Here is a 19,515-nt window from a genome sequence, read left to right as displayed (position 1 = left end):
CTGATATGCTAATCATATTGGGTCTCTAATCATATGCAGAATAAAGTAAATTAGTGGAGTTTATCCTCAAATTTGTATCGTAGATTACATTAAGACAATAATAGCAGCATTAGAAGAATACGAATAGGATAAAAATTCTATAATTTGGACATTCTCATGTAGAAGATTCCGATTCTGCAGAGACACATGAATAAGCTCCCAGGGAATAGTCTTTGAATAAATATCTTAGTTGATGAATCTTATCCCTTGTGAGCTTGATTCCTTATATAACATGTTTAAAAATTGCAATAGTTTCCATAGTTATACCTTTTCCTAATGCAATAAAAGCCCATCTTCATTTATCTTCAGAAAACTAGAAATTATGTAATTCCTATTTCATGTAGGCCAAGAAATTTTCTGAGAATTTAGAAAATGTACACTTCAGTTTAGATTTAAGCAAGCTTTATGCTTAAATCAGTCCTTATGATGGAACAAGAAGATACTTCTCAACATTTTTCATTATAAGAAGTGGTTAACTTGATTTTTTCCCCTATTTCACTCAAGAGCATATGAGCAATATTGTTAGTAGCCTCTATATCCGTGATGGCGAACCTATGGCACGCATGCCCAAAGTGGCACATGGGCCATGTTGCCTGGCACACACGGCGTCGCCTGTTCCTCTTCTGGGTTTCTGGCACGCATGCACACGCGCCAATCAGCTGGCCTTTGTGTGTGCGGCAGTGCTGGAAACCGGAAGAGCTGGTCTGTGAGCCGGGAATGAGGCTTCCTCGAACTTTGGAATTGAGAGTGTCCAAAAAGGAGGACCAGCTCCTCTTCCTGGTCGCGGCCCTAATGTGCAAGCGTGCATGAAGCGTGCGTGCACGAAGTGCTCCCTTTTTGGTACTTGGTGCTGCGTGCGCGCACGCTCCCTTTTCAGCACTCGGTGCCAAAAAGATATGCCATCACTGCTCTATATGAACATTATGAAAAACAATCATAATTATATGTGTGGCATGAAGGTAGATGAAACAAAGACATTTAGCCATAGGCAGTTTTTACAGCCACAGAAAGAAGTTATTACCTTTTTTAAAGTTGTATATTTGAGTTTCCAAAACGAAAGTCTTAATAGGCAATAAACATAACTGATACTTGAAAGGTTTTCCCTAGTTGTGTCGACCTCTAGATATATATAAGCTTCATAGTTCTTTTTTTCATGTTACAGCTATTTTCTGAAAGGAACATGAAAGACCTAACTGTCAAGATATGCCTGGTCAAATTTTTAATGGCCCAGTGCACACATTTAACTGACAAGTAACTGAAATCTGACCCAGATGCTCAACCTTTCTTGTTACTTCCAAACTATTTTAGACTTAAACACCTAACACCTACAGGTATTCACAATCTCCAGCTTGTCAGTAATGCAGGCCTTGCCAGATATACTATCAGGATGTGGGCAGACATAAAGACCTCACAGATGACTCTAGTTAAACCATCTTGACCACCTGTACCCCTCAAGGCTTTTTCTTGATTTGTCCTTCACAAAGTCACTTTGGAAGAGTAGTTAGTAAATTACCAAATGGCTAAAGTAATTATAGTGAAGCCATGCAGCGAGGGAGTTAAGCAGGGCAAGGGAATTTAATTTGATAATTCATAGTCATAAGACTGAAACTTAACATTTAACCTTGCAACAAATTACAATGCCTTTTTGATCCAGTAAAAATTTTGTGACCATTGAAACTTCAGAATATAAAGCATATTCTTATGAAAATATGTTATCTCATACCAATAACTCTTTAGCAAAAAGTATAGGAGCATATTTGAATATGTAACATACAGTGTGTAAGTCAAATTTAGATCTAGAATAAAGCAACTAAAACTGAAATTTAAATATCTTCTTTGCTTATTATATATTTGTCAATTAAAATATAATATCCTAAAATGCACTAAATCCAATTCATGTAAACTCAAAACAACAAAAATGAAAGCAAGAGAAAGTTAGTGATACAAAGCATATAAATAGCAGATTCCTTAAAATATCTGTTTTTCAGGTGGATAATGTTGAGGTATATGTGATGACAGCAAATTTCTTAGTGACATTTTTTTTTACTTTTAATCATAACAAATCTTACAGAATATTTAAGAAAGGGAAATATTTATTTGAAGTATAGTTTGAAGCATAATTTGAGTACATAGTGAATTCCAAGATATAAACATTATTTATATATTATATTGACTATGGACTATAATTTTTGTAAATTAATTTTTCAGTTTCATTAATATCTAAATGTTTGTTCTAGAAATTATTTTATTTGAGGAGGCATCCAAAGTGATCCTGATAGATTCCATGTTTTTTAAAGCCTGCTGTAATGAGGCAAAGAAAGCCAAGCAGAGTAGAAGTAGAATTTGTATAAATTCCAGGCACCCAGTAAAACCAATCAAAATTAAACATTAAAATCAATGAACACTATTAAAATATTTAATTGCATGAAATAATGCTAGCTTTAACTTCTTTTCATTTAACTCAGCCGAGAGTGAATTTTTTAAATCACTTGCCTGAATATAGTTATTGTTTGAATAGTATCTGTTATATATGCTCTGGTAATGCCATGATTGGATTACTACAATAGTCTTATCTTTGAAGATTGTTCTGGTACTTCAGTTGATGATGTGATCTCATTGCTCCTTCAAGAGGCACTCCATATTTGGGTCCAACTCAAAAGTGCAGTTCCAGATATGTCAAAACATTATTCTGCACAAATAATAATAATGTATCAATGCTTCTGATATATGCTTGTCTTGAGACTCAGGTCATCCTTAGTGACTCTGTTCAAAGCGTACTTGGTCAATGTAATCAAAAGGATGTTTTCAGTGGTGGCACCCTCTTTTTAATTAGCCCATGTAAGGCAGTAGATGCCCTGAACAGGTTGCTTAGCATAATAATGATTTTTTAAAATCAGGTTTTAAAATTATGATTTAAAATTCCTTAGTAAACAGATTGTTCCTATTAATTCCTATTTTTCTCCAACGTTTAAGGAAGTAGTTTTAAAAATCAATTTAAATATCCTAATTTATACAATTAAAATGACTATGTAACATCCATAGTTATCACCAAAATAACTGCAGTCCATCAACATAGCACAAATGAGAAAAAAAAAAAACACAATATATTTTGCTGAAAATTGCATTTTAAGAATTTTGACTGAAATATTTAATTCATTGGAAGTATTTAATTCATCTGATTTTAAGTGCAATGCCAACATTCTCAAACTAAAAAGGACCTCTCTGTTGGGATGTACCAGAACAAGAGGCTAGTAGAGCGTCTTTACTAAAACTAGGCCCTACGTTCTAATATTGTCATTCTACACCAGAGGTGTCAAACTGGCAGCCCATGGGCCAGATGTGTCACACGCAGACCATGCCCACCCCAGCTCTGTTAAAGGAAAAAATGTGATACGTCACATGACGGCAATGTGACGCAATGAGTTTAACACCCGTGTTCTACACAAACAAACAAAAATAGAAAATCATTAAGTTAAGTCCAGTGATGCATTAGTAGATATATATAAAAATAATAAGTAAAAACAATTTCTGCTGGATATCAAATTAGCCGTTATTCAATGACAGTCACACAATAACCTGTACACCATTAGTAAATGTGGATGCAGCAGAAGTACACTACTTTCATCCCATAACAGAAAACAGGTTGCAATAAAATTAAGTAGGAGACAACACCATGTGCTTATGCCCTCCATAAACAGTTGATGATCCCCACTTGTAAGGAAACAAACTGGTAGTGCATACATGCCCTATGTTTACTATTTACTCATGAGGGAAAATTCTTGAATGCTTTTTTTCTGATTTGCACTTGGTGGTTTTATAAAACACAGCATTATATTTATTACAGAAGAATGAATAATTTATGAAAGTGGAAAATTGGATTTTGCACATAGAGTATACATGTTTCGTATTCCTCAAATAGGAGATAGCATCTCCTAACCATTACTGGATGATGTGTACATTTAAAAAGTCTAGACTTGCTTTTTAGTGCTAGCTGAAAATATGCTTCATCAGGGAAGACAATACAAATATATTAAATGTGCTTTTAAGGCCTTAGACATGAAAGTGGTTTAGATATCAGAACCCAACTTGCTTTAAACATCTCTTTATAACCATGATTGACAGTTTATAATTTACAGGAAGGGTGTGGCTACTAAATTTACTAAAGCAGATACAAGTGCTGGTTTTTCAGCACTTATGCCTATCTCTTGTCTACCAGCTGGCTTTTATGGCTAAGGCGGGACGAGAACTCACCCTTTCCTGGATTCTAACCTGGTGCCTTAATTACTAGATCAAAGTAGCTCTGGGAATATGCTAAAATATTTGAAAAAGCACAATCATTTGAGCACAATTATTTGAGCTCCTCCAAATTAAGTAATCTATTAGGTTTCCTATGATTTATAGCATTATTTGAATTATCTTCCCTCCCTACTTCAGCCAAGTCACAGCCCTCTCCTAATCCTTAAAACAATAATTGAAAATATAATGGCATAAAAGGTAGCAGACTGTGCTAGATTCAGACCATTTGAGATTTGAGTGCTAAACTACATAAGCCAACAAAAACACACCATAAAGTAAGTATAAAACTCTTTTCAGTAGTAAGAACATTTTTCTTCTAATGGTGCTGAATTCTGTACTTGTTTATAGACAGCAAAGCCATTAGATTTTATATGCTAGATTTAGTGGTTTTATGGGGGTCTTCTTTTTTGATGATGGTATTTGTTCACTTATTCCAAACCAGCTTTTGCATTTGCTGCCATTCTGGGCATGCTGAGAGTTGATGGTTCTGATATATATACAGTACATAGCTGGGATAGATAACAGCTCTATTAATTGTGACATCATTAATATATTTCCATGTCTTTTATGTTGTTATTCAAGAACTGAGCTATCTATTTGACTGACTTCTAATATTAGATAATAATTTAATACTAATGTCTTGTTTTTAGTTGCAGTGTAGATATTATGAATCTTAATTTCTAAAATAATTAGGAAATTTAAAAATAAATTCAATTTAGTAATGATATTCTGAAGATTAACCAATCTGAAAGGTCGTAAGATAAAACAATTAACAGAAACAAATGTTACAACTGTAAAGGCTCTGCCTTCATATTTTTAAATAATGCATCCTCCTTGTTCAACATTTGTTTTAAATAAGTGATAAAAATTGCTATAAACATGCTGAATGACTTTGTATCATATAGATACATTATTTGCAGAATTATCTGTAAGACATTCATCCTTTATTCTGACTAAATATTTAAATTTGGCTTCTTGGAACAACTTTGTAACTTCTTCACATTAAAATACTCAAAGGCATTTAATTTTACTACTGTGTGTCATAATAAACTGATTAATTTGTTCAACTGCTTCAGTTAAATATATTTTAATCAGATGTGTTTTCTTTTAGCCAAGTAAAGACATAATTGTTTAAAAAACGCAAACATTTTTGTACATATTTTCACACAATTATCTTTTCTCATTCTCAGAATACAATCACTGCAATTCTAAGAATGTTCTAATGGATGTAAATTAGTAATCACTATATAATTAAAATGATCAGGGACAATCATTTTAATATAAATGAGAGTTGTATTATAATTTCTTATTCTGAGCTGAATTATCCCTATGCAAGAGTCTGAATTCAGATAGTCATGATAAAAATTTATTTCTAAGACAGGGGTGTCAAACTCGATTTCATTGAGGGCTGCACCAGGGTTGTGTTTGACCTTGGGAGGGCGGGCTGAGGTGTGACCAGGGTAGGCATTTCCAGCTTCACCTCACTCATGCTGGGGGTGCCTCTGGTGGCCCGAGTGCTCTGCCAGTGAAAACGGAGCTTGGGAGGGCTGCGGGCGGTCCTCACAAGCTCCGTTTTTGCTGGCAGAGGCACAGCGGGCTGGTCCTTTGCTGTTTCCAGGGTGGCCCCACGGGCCATACCTAAGCTTCCCGTGGGCCAGATCCGGTCCCCAGGCCTTGAATTTGACAACCCTGTTTAAGAGCATGGGATTACAATGGGATTGCCAAAGTTTCTCAAAAGTGCCCTAATTCTACCTAATGCAATAATCTAACAAATAATTCCAGTTAAGATATCTGTTAATGGAATTATCTAGCAAATATATACTATTCTTTTACTACCTGGTGACCTAAATAAAACATTATATACTGTTACTTATCAGGATTCGGTCCTTGATAAGATGCATATTTTTTTAAATTAGGTAATTGAAGAAAGAAGCAAGTCATAAAATATTCATAGATAGGATGAGAAAAATCTTGCTTTTTCCAGGGTTTTTATCCTAGCTAAATAAACTAGCTCTGGAACTTTGAGGTTCTGGGATTTCTCTGAGAAAGGGTATTAAACAGAGTTGACCAATCATTCTCCAGGATGAAAATCCAACTTGACTTTTTTCTGCTCCAAGGTTACTTCCTTAAAGACATTGAACCATGTTTCTTGCCTGAATGAATGGAGTTGGAGTTTGCTTCCTCTTCTATTTTTTGTAAGCGTTGTTGCTTCTATCTAGTTTTCACAAGTTTAGCATTCTTCAAAATCACCTCTTCTCATGGGATTAGCTTGATTGGTCTCTAGAATTTGTAAGGCAAATCTTTTTCCTTGTAAATTAGGTAGAAGTGTAAAGCTAGTATCAACTATTGGAGTTGCTCAAAGGGCACATTTTCCTGTTCACCTATCCTCTTTAGCAAAGACTCTCCTCCAAGTTAATAATCTAATTAAATAATATGTGCTGGATTTAGGCAGAACAATTTGTATTCAGGAATTCCTGTGCGCTGTGTTGATAGTCCAGCATTTTCACTTTGTGTCACACTTTAGAATAGTTTTAGTCAGCCTACTTGCAAAACAAATTCGCTATTTTCATAAAGTTTGGATACAAGAGAACTTGAGAGGGTAAATTATACATTGTTAACATTTGATTATTATGTTTGAAAATTTGGCTGTAGATTATATCTTCCCCATATCTATGAATTTTCTAGAACCATTATTTGGTTAAAACACTTATTTTCAAGCTTAGAAAAACTATTCCTCTTGAAATTCCTTAGATGACACATCACATCTGTGATGTGTTACACCCTGTCACATCATATTACATCTTGCAGAGTAAACAGAAGAAAGGTTATAAGCTCAGTGTGTGCATACCAACTGCTAACAAGAATGTGTTTTTGCCAACTTCTACCTAAATGAATGCACTCAGGAGTGACAATCCTAGGATCAGATAATTTCTGGTTGAAATTCCTTATCCATCTGCTGGTAGAAAAGTCCCATATCTAATATAATAGTAAACAATATTTATGCACAAACTTAATGACCAGGAATGCACAGACAAACAAATCTATATCTATGCCTATTTATATTAAATATTTATATTTAAAATTACTACAAAGGTTAGGATCAACAAGAAAATAAAGCATTTTTTGTTATGAGTTTATTTGTTCTTTAGGAAAGGCACTTATTCATTGTAGCCAGCAGTGGCCACGACATAGCATCACAAAGATGATGCCTGGTAGCATAACATTGTAGCTGATACATGTAGCTGATCATCATATTGTTTTTATACTTTTTCGGTACCGTAAAAGAACTTGTATTTTCATGGTTCATTGTTTGTATTAAATAAGTAAACTATACAGATTATTGAAGACCCAATGCTAAAATACTGAATTTATTGTTGCCACCATAATACTTTTTCCTTAAAATACATTTTATCTCCTTTCCTGTTCCTCTTTTTTTACTGAATATTGCAAACTGATTCAGTATGACTTGATGTTTGTTTCAGGGCTTTTTTCCAGCATGCAGAGAGCAAATTATACAGATTGATAATGATAAGATAATGAATCATTTCAACCAATACAAAGACATAGTATAAAGCTAAAAAGACTGTCATATATTTAACACTGATTGGAGAGATTATGTTACAGAAGGGGAAAATAAATATTTATAATTTAAGTTTCAGTAAGGACAGGCTAAGAAAACCAGTTGCCTTTGATAAACATATATTTATTAGAAGTGTCAGTCATGTGCAGTGGAATATATAGATCAAAATAGATAGCATGACATTGGAAAAGCAAACAGAAGTGTTCTCAGTTATTGTGGCCATGTCCTTTAATCAAGCCAAGAAGAGTTTTGCTCTTCCAAATAAAGCAGTGACTGCAGTTCACTGTTTAAAAACTATAAAATACTGAAGATAGTATTTGTATACAAGTTTAAGAAAAAAGCTGGTCAAAGAAGTAAATTTGAGAGTGGCTTTATAAAATACATTTTATAATAGCTTTATGATGTAGCTATTACGGCCCCATGATGTGGCTATTCAAAGTAATATGGTTACATTTTTATGAACATTCAACACTGCTCTATTAAATAACATATCAGTTGTTGCCACATTATTATGCTTTGATTTCTGAAACAGTTCAATGTTTATAGGTCTTTGCATTGAGTAAGCATGGAAATATTGTTAGATATTTATGTACAACAATGCAAACACAATTGCCTCATCTTTATACAGAATTGCTCTAAATCACCATTTTAAGTAGCGCAGCTGTACTGAATCATAAAATCACAGAAGACTATTGTACAACTATCAATATAATAATTGAGATTAATGTAATGGTATTCAAAACATAAGATGGTATTACTACAATTGCTTACACGTTAGTCTATTGTAATTCTATATCATACTAAAGAACATTTGTTTTCTAATAATGACTTAATTTGATTACAAATACATTTTATCATATTAAAATGTTATTAAAAGTTTGATTGTTTCATTTCACAAATGTAACATGACATATTTTTTTATATTTCTAATTTATATAGGATACTTTAAAGTTCCATACAACTTTAACTTGAAATCTTTTTTCAAGTGTAATAATTTTCTTTTTTAAAAAAATCAAAAGTTCATGTTAGGTATTGTGCCACTGAATAAATTCTGGAAGGATTTTAATAATAATGAAGTTATACCAATTATAATAGAAAACTTCTCTTATATATGTTATCAAAATGCAAAGCAGACAACAATTAAAGGCAACGTTTCTTTATAAAAAGAGAGAGCTTTGGAATTTCTCTTTGAACTATGCATCATTTATTGGGAATCTTGTCACAACATGAATCCCTTTGGGGTGAACGCAATTGATTTGAAGGTTAAAATAAATTAATCTTGCTGCGACCTAATGCAATTTATTGGAAGCTGGCCTTGGGAAACACACTGACATTTACTACATTGGCTTCAAAATGCAATAATATATTTATGAGTAACTTGTTCATCTTCACAAGCTTTTATTAATTATAGCATTTTAAATGACCCATTTAAATTTGTGTTAGTTTTGCTAAGCGTTTGATGTTATTATCTCTCCATGGTAATAGCTACAAGTTTCATCACTTTTACATTAACAATATTGAGATTGTTGTCTCCCTTCCTTGCCCACTGCCCCATCTCTTTTCTCCTTTATGCTGACGATGCAGCCATACTGTCTGTAACCCAAGTAGGCCTCTGAAGATGCCTTAAAGCTCTATCACTAAAAGAAAATTACTCTAAAACAAAAGTATTGGCATTCTTGAGGAAATGCTTTCAGGCCCCAATTAGATGGACAAATTCACTGACCAGGTAAAATCCTTTAAATACCTGGATGCCTACTTTCAATCTTTTGCCTGTTGGTCTACCCAAACAAAAGAGCTTCTAGTATAAATCAAAGTATCCCTTTCTATGGTTAAATTTGCAAGCAATTATTTGTTAATAATTATTATTATTTGTTAATAATAATAATAATAGTATCCCATAGCAAGGGATACTATTTATAGCTAAAGTTCTGGGTTTGAAACTGCTTTGTGCTCAGTTATGTATTTACCAGGAATCTACTAGTTTAGAAGCAATTCAGTCAAAATTCTTGAAAACCTTACTACAAATTCATTCAAATTCTAATATTCTAACACAACTGGAATTAGGTTGCATTTCCCTTGGGGACCAATTAAGACTGTCATCTTAGATTCTGACTGGAGTAAGTCTGTTGGAGAACTTTCGAGATAAGTTGTCTGTATTTCACCTTTCGAGATAAGTTGTCTCTCACCCTAAGAAGACAAATTAATGATGACTTTTTTAATTAACACCATTCATGCTACTATCAGCATATAAATCAGTAACTCTTCAGATTTTATCTTCTTCTTGTCTAGTAAATTCTCAGTAACATTCATTGTGGATCTAATGTATATCCCAATTGATAATTTTATCTGAGTTTGTAGCACCAAGCCCCTCAAATCTTTGGATATTTCCACTGCAGATAAAAATATGTGTCCTTCCTATTGCAATTATTTTATCAATAGCTCTTAGTAATTGTTATTGGGGAACATTAGTGGAATGCTGCTATTGCATTTATCTTCTGCTCATGAACATATATTTCCCCAGAATAATTAGGCTTTGCTGTGATCCAGCATGGTTCTAATGTTTTTCATGTTTTTCTAATGTTTCTTCAAACAGCTGTATTGGCCAGTTCAGATGGATGAGAACCTGTTCTTTAAAAAATAATTTGGAAAAACTCTTTAATTTTAATCTTTAATTTTTAACCAGAACAACTAGACACAAGGACAGTTTTTTCCCAAATGCCATCACTCTGCTTAACAACTAATTTCCACAACTATGTCAAATAATTTACTATGACTGTATTACTTACTATTATTCTTCTCTTCCTTACAAGTATCTATCTCTTCCCAATTATTACTATAACCATGTGCTTGTATCTTTCAATTTACATTGTTTTTACTTGTTTCCTAGTACAATTTGATAGCTTATCAGTAACCTTGACTATCACTAAGTGTTGTATCTTTTTATTCTTGATGTATTTTATTCTCCTTATGTACACTGAGAGCATTTACTCTATTCTATTCTATTCTATTCTATTCTATTCTATTCTATTCTATTCTATTCTATTCTATTCTATTCTATTCTATTAATATGACATTATGTCTCTCATTTCATTTATGCTTCTGAAATTTCATTTATGCATTTTAATATTATGTGCTAAGTGAAATGTAAATATATTGTTCTATTTCATATGCCATAATGGTTTCCCATGTTCAGAGCCAAATAACTACTATTTTCCTTAATCTTTTGAATCAGTTCTGAGTAAGGAGAGGATGCTTTCAGATAAACATTCAGCAGGTGCAACTTTTCAAATCATTTGATAGACAAAAGTATGCCCAATGCGTTTGCACAAGGCTTTCTATTTTTCATAAATTCCTCCTATTCTTTTAACTGATTAGGCAGAAATTAAATTAATCCACAAATCTAATACTGTAGTAACATACAGTAGTTTCTATGGTGAACGCAGTGAAATGTAGTTTTAGTAGAATATGATTCTATTGAAATTGGAGTTTGATTATTAGATAATTGCAACTCTTTAGGTCAATTGTCAAGTATTTCATGTGCTATGAACATGACAAATATTAAAATGGATTTTTCTGCTTTAATTGCCTTTACTGTGTTTGGGGCTTTAAGCACTTTTCCAGTTCTCTGGTAGTTCCCCGGTGCTCCATGATCTTTGAATAATATGGTTTAGTGGTTCAGAAATCACATCTGCCAGCTCCTTCAGAACGGTGGGATGCAATCCATTTGGTCCTGGTGATTTGAATTTGTCTAGAGTGAATAGGTTCTCTTACAATTTTCTTGCCTATTTGGATTTGTATTCCTAATCTATCTTTTATAGTACTGGTTTTGATAGATTGGACTGTTTTTTCCTTTTGTGTAAAGATGCAAAAAATGAATTAAGCACTAACCCTTAGTGAGAAGATTACTGATCGTTTCTTTGTCTTCTTTGTTTTGTTTTTTATATGTTGAAAAAAGCTTTTTAAAAATAATTTTGTTACAGTATTAATTCATTCTGAGCCTTAGCTTTCCTGACTTAATCTTTGCAGGTTCGGGCTATATGTTAACATTCTGTCTGAGTTGTATCTCTCTTTTCACTTTTTATACTTGTCCTTTTTGTCTTTCAGTTTATCACAGAGCTCTTTATGGAGCCATGCTAGTTTCTTATGGGAGAGCTTATTTTTCTTTTTCAAGAAGAAGAAATATTATAGTGCTATAATATCATTTTCAGGGTTCCCCAAGCTTTTTGAGTTGTTTTCCTCTTTAAGATTTCCATCCATGGAATCCTTCCCAAGCACTCTCTAAGTTTGTTGAAATCAGTTGCCTTAAAGTTCAAAACTCTAGTTTGATTTTGTTCTATTCCTTATCCTTGCATTATGTTGAATCCCAATATTGCATGGTCAGTCTCCCCCAAAGTTCCTGTAACTTCAACCCTTCTATCATTCCATCTCTGTTAGTGACAATTAAGTCCAGTATGGCTTGTCATCTAGTTTCCTTCTCTATCTTTTGGATGACAAAGTTGTCTGTTAGGTTGTCAGGAACCTGTGATCTTTCACTAGGTATAGAGTTTGTCTCAGGGTAGTTCGCTGATTAGTAAAAATTTCATCTATTTCCTCTGTTTGGTTGGGTAGCCTGTAATATACACCTATGGCTGTGCCATTCTCATTTGCTTTTCTATTAACCCAAATACATTCAGATTAAAATACACACATTTTTATTGTTGTTTTGTTGCATTTCTATAGAGATGTAACTCCACCTCATTTTTTATTAGTTCTGTTTTCAACAATTTGAATCCCTCTGGCTGTATGTTCTAGTCATGGGTTTCATTCCACCAAGTTTTGATAGTGGCAGTGATGTCATATCTGTCCTCATGTACAAGGATATCAAATTCACTCTGTTTGTTCCTCATACTGTGAAACTTAGTGTATAGGCATCTGAGTCCTTTTTTATTAATTCTGTGTTTGGTTTTTGTTTTTGTTTTTTCCGCAAACCTGCCTTTTTAAATTATTATTATTATTTGATTGGCCTGAATTGTAGAAGTCACCATTTTACTTGTGGTAAAATGCATGGGCACCAACAGAACAGGGACATAAGGGGGGGAGGCATTTGGAATTCTTCTTCTCTCCCCCACCACCTCCCCAGAAAAATTAAAATTTGCTGAACATACTAAGGGGAAGAACAACAGCAGGGGTCAGAAATGATTGATGGGAAAAAAAATACCCAGAATATCTATTCTACCTCCCAAAGTAGGAAATGTTTTTACATCTCCTGTTTTGTGTCTGAGTTCCCTTTTTTTTCTTACCATTTGGTTAATTGCCGTGAGATTTGTGCTTGGAATTAGCTTTTAAAAATTCATCTCCCTCCTCCTCCAGTTTTAATTTAAAGTCCTTTGGATAAGTTCAGCCAGCTGGTCTCCAAAGATATTTATCCCAGTTCTTCTGAGGTGTAACCCATCCCCTGCTAGAAGTAGAGCTGCATTGCTAGAAGCAATCCCAGAACTCCTTGTTGCCACTGCTAACCAAATCATGCTAGTTGTTAGGCTAGGACCCACCCTGATCCAATCCATACCTGGCTTGCTCCCTTCTAGCACTGAACCCAGTAAGTTAAAAAACTACCTCCTCTTCAGCTCCCCTCACCTGCCATTTTGGCTGCCTTACATTCTTCTCTTTTGCTGGCCTTGCTGCCCTGTGCTCTGCTTGCCCTACTGCCTGTCAACCCTCCTGCTCTGCCAGCCCTGTGGCCAAGTGACACTTGCTGTCTTCCTCCCACTGCTGACAAGGTGTACCCAGCTTGGTCGTAGGAGAGGCAACTGTTGGCTGTGCCAGGCCTTCTTCCCAAGGCCACTTGCACTGTTCTCTAAATCAAGCAGTACCTTCTCATTATGCTCTGGAAGATCTTGGAAGCTTTCTGAAGGCTGAAAGGAAGGAAGACAGTAAAGGCCAGTTGTGGGTGGCAGGGCCAGTGAGGGCAGGGTGGCAGGGCCAGCAGAATGAGTGGAGCACAGACCCAGGATGGCAGGTAAGTGGAGGGCAGGAAGATGGCAACAGCTCAAGCTTTGCGCTATGGTGCTGGGATGGCCAGACACAATTTAAATATTAATATTTTGAGTAATAAATATAAAATTAATGGCAGACAGCTATTTATATTGGTTCATGTCCGTAATATATTGGGTTGGTAGTAGGTTGATCGTTTTGCTAAGATCAAGTGATTTTTTAAAATTACAATTTGGTGTAGACTTTATTGGGTTGGGCTTAAGTTTTTGAAAATCAGTGAGAATTCTAAATACACATGGTTGTATTACCAAGAGGATACAGTTATACTAAAAAGTAATATCTGTAGTGTAAGAGACCTGGAAATAAATTCATTTTTTTCAACAAAGTAGTGAGAAAATAGTCCCAGTTCTGTCTATATGTAAGAGATTACTGTTAGGATGAAGGTTATCAAATGCATTATATACAAAGTTCATGTAAAATTCTATAGCAATAGTCCATATTGTCTTTCTCCACTTTGAATAGAACCTGAGCTGAACAAGGAGCAGGACTTAATACATCCTTAGAACTAAAAGTGCTATTTTGATCTTATAATGCTATAAATACATCCACATGGGATTTCAAACATAAAAAGCCCTTTGAGACCTTGGCCTCGTAAAAAGCTTTTATCTAATTAAACTCAACAATATTTATTTGTCCCCAGGCAATAGGCAAAAGATAGCTAGTTTTTGCCTTCAACAAATCACAAATAAAGCAAGCAAATGTTCTATTGCTTGAGTTGCCAAACCCACTCTTAATTTTTGTTGGGCAGGAAATAGTTGCTCATCAACTTATATATATTTGGCAAACAATGTCCTTGTAAGTAGGTCATTTATAAGATCAGGGTTTAATTTTCTTTGCCATATTACAAGTAAGGCTTTAGTGTCTTACTGTGGTCTGTTCAAACTACATACGCCACAGAAAATACACAATGGACACAGAGAACTACACAAGAAGAAAATATTTATGTTTTAAGTTTTAAGAGAGGCAAATTATTTATTACAGAATGGGGTACAGATCAAGGATTACTTGATTATGGAAGTGAATGGAATAGCACAGAGAAAACATTATGAATTAAAGGTCACTGTTCTGATGTATATTTTTCTATAGAAACTTGTGCACTAGCAAACAAATGCAAAATGACCAGTGATAAATCTTTGATGTCATAATCAAATTGTCACATCTAACATTTTTCCCAAACAAATTTGCTTTGACCAAAATAACACATTTATCCTGAGAATGCAATGTTTGCCCCATAAATACATTTATGGTCTCCAATTTTATATAATAAAATATATAAGGTATTTTAATATCTTGCATTTAACAATTGAGCATTTATACATATTTTCAAAAACAGAAGATTGAAAAGCAAAGCAAAATGTGTATTCCTGAAGCCAGGACTTTCTTTATATTTCTGATATACACAAACTGTACATCTGTTACATATTTGTTATAAATTATAAATCTCAAGAAATGGAGATATTTGAGATTTATCAATCTGTATCCAAATATAAATGCATTAAGAACATTGATAATTATTTAAAGAGGTTGATGTATGAACTGACACATATATTTTAGAATAAAATAATCTGCAAATCAGAGGGTAGTAGATCTAATATATTAAAGGAAATGTCTGTAAAAAACATTTGAGGATATCTCTTTGAATATAATACATAACTGTCAATATAAATGTCAAGATCTAGTTTTTTGTTTTCAACATTCAATATAATTTGTTACGTTTGTTTTATTTTGTCAAGAAGTGTTATGCCTTTGAGGACTTCTAAAATGCTATCATTGTCACTTGTGTATCTAAAGGCTGTTTCTGTATGCTTTCCTTTCTTCATAAAGATGCCAACGCTGTTCTTCCAACCAAAAACAATTCCAATTAGCCTATATCCTTACTACAAGTATAACATGACAGTGATACAAGAACAAGTATTGATTTAAACAAAAAGCCATTTTTAAAAACAGTGTTCATTCTTACCAACTCCAGTAGTTATTGATTCTGTGTCAATGTTGTTAGCTTTTTTCTTTGCCACTTCAGCTAGTGCCAATTCACCCTTATCTAGTGCAAAGTAATGGATGTCCTTTAGAAATAAAGCAAAATAAGATTAATCTAAAATGAATCTTGGGCAGGTAACAAAGAAGAATTTGAAAGGTTCTTTATTCCTTCTATCAGATACAGAGTTAGAAATGATGAGACTATATTTATAATTTTCTCTGTGTTTGGAAATGCAGGTTTATAATCCAACTTGAATTTCTTTACTTAGTAATGAATGAAGCAGTAGCCATTAACAGAAAGAATAGAGCTATTCAATCCTGTGGTACAACTAAACTTTTAATAAACAGCTTAGACCTATTGTAAAAACCAAAGCTTTGGCAAATATCTCAGTATAAAGGAAACATGAAGGTATATAATGAAGGTATATTTTTCCTAACATTTCCTAATGATTTGTGATATCCTAATAAATATTTATAACTTTGTTTGCCTTTTTATTCCTGAATGTTTCCAATCTGGATTTTTTACTTTGTTTATTTGAGTCTGAGTCTGAAATTAGAGGCATAAGTAGCTTGGGAAATTTCATTTTATATTCTAAATCAGACCAAATCAGCATTTTACACTCCCCAGGCCACATCTCTCTTTTTGGTTGTCCCTATCAGACCTCTGTGAGGTCAATAAATGTACATCATGCATGTAATACAACTGCATTGCTTTTGTTTTGAAGGCAATATTTTTTTAAAAAAATTACTATTATGTATTGTGTGTAGGTGATGTGGACACACATCAAGGACCTCACCCACACAGGATGTTACGAAACAACCGACTAATCTGCAAACATCAACTCCATCAACCAATCAAGATGTAACAACACAGGCAACCAACCTGCTCACAGCAACAAAGCCAGCACCCCACACCTCCCCACCAGTATTTAACGAGAGACAGCAGCTCCAATCACGCTTTGCTTGCACAGGCACGAAGCTGAAGGCACCAACCTGAAGATGACGAGTGGGACCTCGTCGAAATGTTGCCAAGATACTCTCAATCTTACACGGGAAAAGACCTGAATACGTCAAGACTTGCATATGTGTGTGTGTGTGTGTGTGTATAAACACACACACACACACACACACACACACACACACACATACATACAATGTAGAGTTTAAATGAATAATTAATCCAACCTGTCTTTTTTTTGGGGGGGGGGAAATGACACTGTCTGTTCGATTGTGTATTGGAATTTTGAAAAAGAAAATTATAATAAAAATATATATATTTTTTAAAAAAGCCATTTCTTGTTATACCAATCTCCTCTTTTCAATGGATTTATTAATATTTTTTAATCTTGCTTACTAAACAACACTTCCAACTACAGGGTCTTGTCCCACATTTAAATTCCTCCATTTGGTTATCTATTTCATATTAAGTAACACAATTTATTTATATATGCGTGTACATATTCAGATGTTCTTGGCAACATTTTTCAGAAATGGCATGTCACTGGCCGCCTTCTTAAGGTTGAGAGAGAGTGATTGAACCAAATCACTCACCTGGCTTTGGGCCTAAGGCAGGACTAGAACTCACAGGCTCCAGGTTTGTAGCCTTAAACATTACACCAGACTAGAATGGAATACTTATAACTTTTTCCATATCTTTTATTTATGTTTCCCTACCTCTGTTGAAGGATTATTATTATTATTTTCATTCTATACAAAATTGAGACAACCCAAGATCACCAAAACTTCTATTTTCATCTGAACAGTTCAAAAGTTCACTACTGCTCTTTGTATCAATTCAAACTGAAAACTAACATAAACGAAGCTTCAGAAAAGAAGCCCTCAAACAGAGCTTGAGACAGAGGCTTTTTTCCAGAAGCTGTTTCGGAGGCTTTCAGAGGCAGGGGGAGAAAAAAAAAAAAGCAAGGCACAGAGCTCACAACCAAGGAACGTGTTGCTAAAATTCACCTCTGGGAACAGCTGATTGGGGGTATTCTGGGAGCCCAATCCACCTGCCAATCAGCTTTTTTCTTATTTTCCTCTCCAAAAACTAAGGTGTGTCTTATACTTTGGTGTGTCTTATATTCCGAATAATACAGTATCCTGATTGATTTCTTAAATTGTAGCTATCATAGACATATCTGTTATAGACTTATATTTGCAGTTATACTTTAATAATAATAAATTTAATAAGCATTTGCATTTAAAGTAGATCCAACAAATGCTACTTCCTTTAAATTACCTAAAAGGGCCAATACAAACTATTCAAGGATTGTGTGTAGCTATTGGAGGCCGCTCCTGCAAATCCTAGCTCGCTCGCTCCTTCTCTTAGTGGTGAGCCGGATGCACCACTGCCACTCGGGAGAACAAGAGAAAGAGGAGGCGCTATGAGAGAGCCCATTTCTGACATTCTTCTCCTCCCGGGCGACGGCAATGTGTTTAGCTTCCCAAATCTGGCTTGCCAATCTTGGCCGGCAAGGGGGTGTGGCAGGTCAGGAGGGGTGGGGTGGCAGAGAAGCGAAATTCATGGAGTGAGATGGGACTCCCCTTGCCGTCCCCTCGCCCGGCATGGCAGGAGCTGGAAGTCATGTAAGACACGGCGGAGAAGACAGGCAGAGAGACAGATAGGGAGAGAAGCAACAGGAGTGAATATCCTCCTGTCTACTTTTGTTTGGTAATGGGGCACTGACCATTTAGCCAGATCTCAACTCCACAACCTTTGGAGATTTGGGAGGCGACTATTTTTTCCTCCTCACTTTTCTCTCTCCCCCTAACTTCATTCTTTAACCGGGAGGGGAGGACGTGGGATGAGGCATTTCTTGCTTCAGCTGCACAAGTGGCCTTAAAGCGCTGCCCACCCTCTCAGCCCCGAACCCAACAACAGAGTGAAACTTCCCCCCATCCTTCAATATCCAGGCCGCATGAACTGAACCCAAGAGATACAAAGAAGCAGATTGGAAAGGGCTGGCTGCAACTCACGGTGTGGTCTTCTGTCCCAGCTTTTTCCACTAACGGAAAACCAATCTGCTTCTTTCTCACGTCGTGTTGTTTGCGCGGCAGCTGTGCATGCGTCTAAGTATTTTGGCGGGGTTATTTTTTTTGGGGGGGGGTTATTTTAGTGCATGTGCTCGAAAGCCCAATATTATCCGGACATGTCCTAGTTTCAAGGAAACACAGTAGTATTTTCCTACATGTAATCTGAAAACAAAGGCTTCTCCCCATTGACTTTACTTGTTGGAAGCCTGCTGAGAAGGTTGCAAACAGTAATCACAGGATTCTGGCATACAGTAAACATCATAAATATATGCAGGTTGCCAAGCATCTGAATTTTGATCATGTGACTGTGGGGATGCTGAAACAGCCATTAATGTGATGACTGATCATAAATCACTTTTTTTCGGGGCCATTGTAACTTCAAATGGTTGCTAAATGAATTGTTGTAAGTCAAGGACTAACTCTACTTCTCATATATCATTGGGCTAGAGATGAAGGAATATACTTATTATATTACTTATTTTTTATATATAGCTCCAGGGCTAGGATTTGGCTATTTGTTGAGCCCTAACGTTTTTGGTAAGATATTGTCAGGTATTGGA

At 34.9% G+C, this 19,515-nt stretch overlaps 1 protein-coding gene across 1 annotated transcript in view; it reads right to left on the bottom strand.

Annotated features, from left to right (window-relative positions):
- Positions 1-19,515, bottom strand: part of WDPCP (WD repeat containing planar cell polarity effector) — a 170,116-nt gene that overhangs the window by 21,573 nt on the left and 129,028 nt on the right. The window contains exon 14 of the mRNA XM_070956545.1: positions 15,906-16,008. Within this exon, the coding sequence (XP_070812646.1) occupies positions 15,906-16,008 (103 nt within the window). The remainder of the gene's footprint in view (positions 1-15,905; positions 16,009-19,515) is intronic.

This window comes from Pituophis catenifer, unplaced genomic scaffold, assembly GCF_029215685.1.
Source record: "Pituophis catenifer annectens isolate HBS135680 unplaced genomic scaffold, rPitCat1.0.hap2 SCAF_1, whole genome shotgun sequence".
Taxonomy (NCBI): domain Eukaryota; kingdom Metazoa; phylum Chordata; class Lepidosauria; order Squamata; family Colubridae; genus Pituophis; species Pituophis catenifer.
This window is presented reverse-complemented; position numbering and strand designations above follow the sequence as displayed.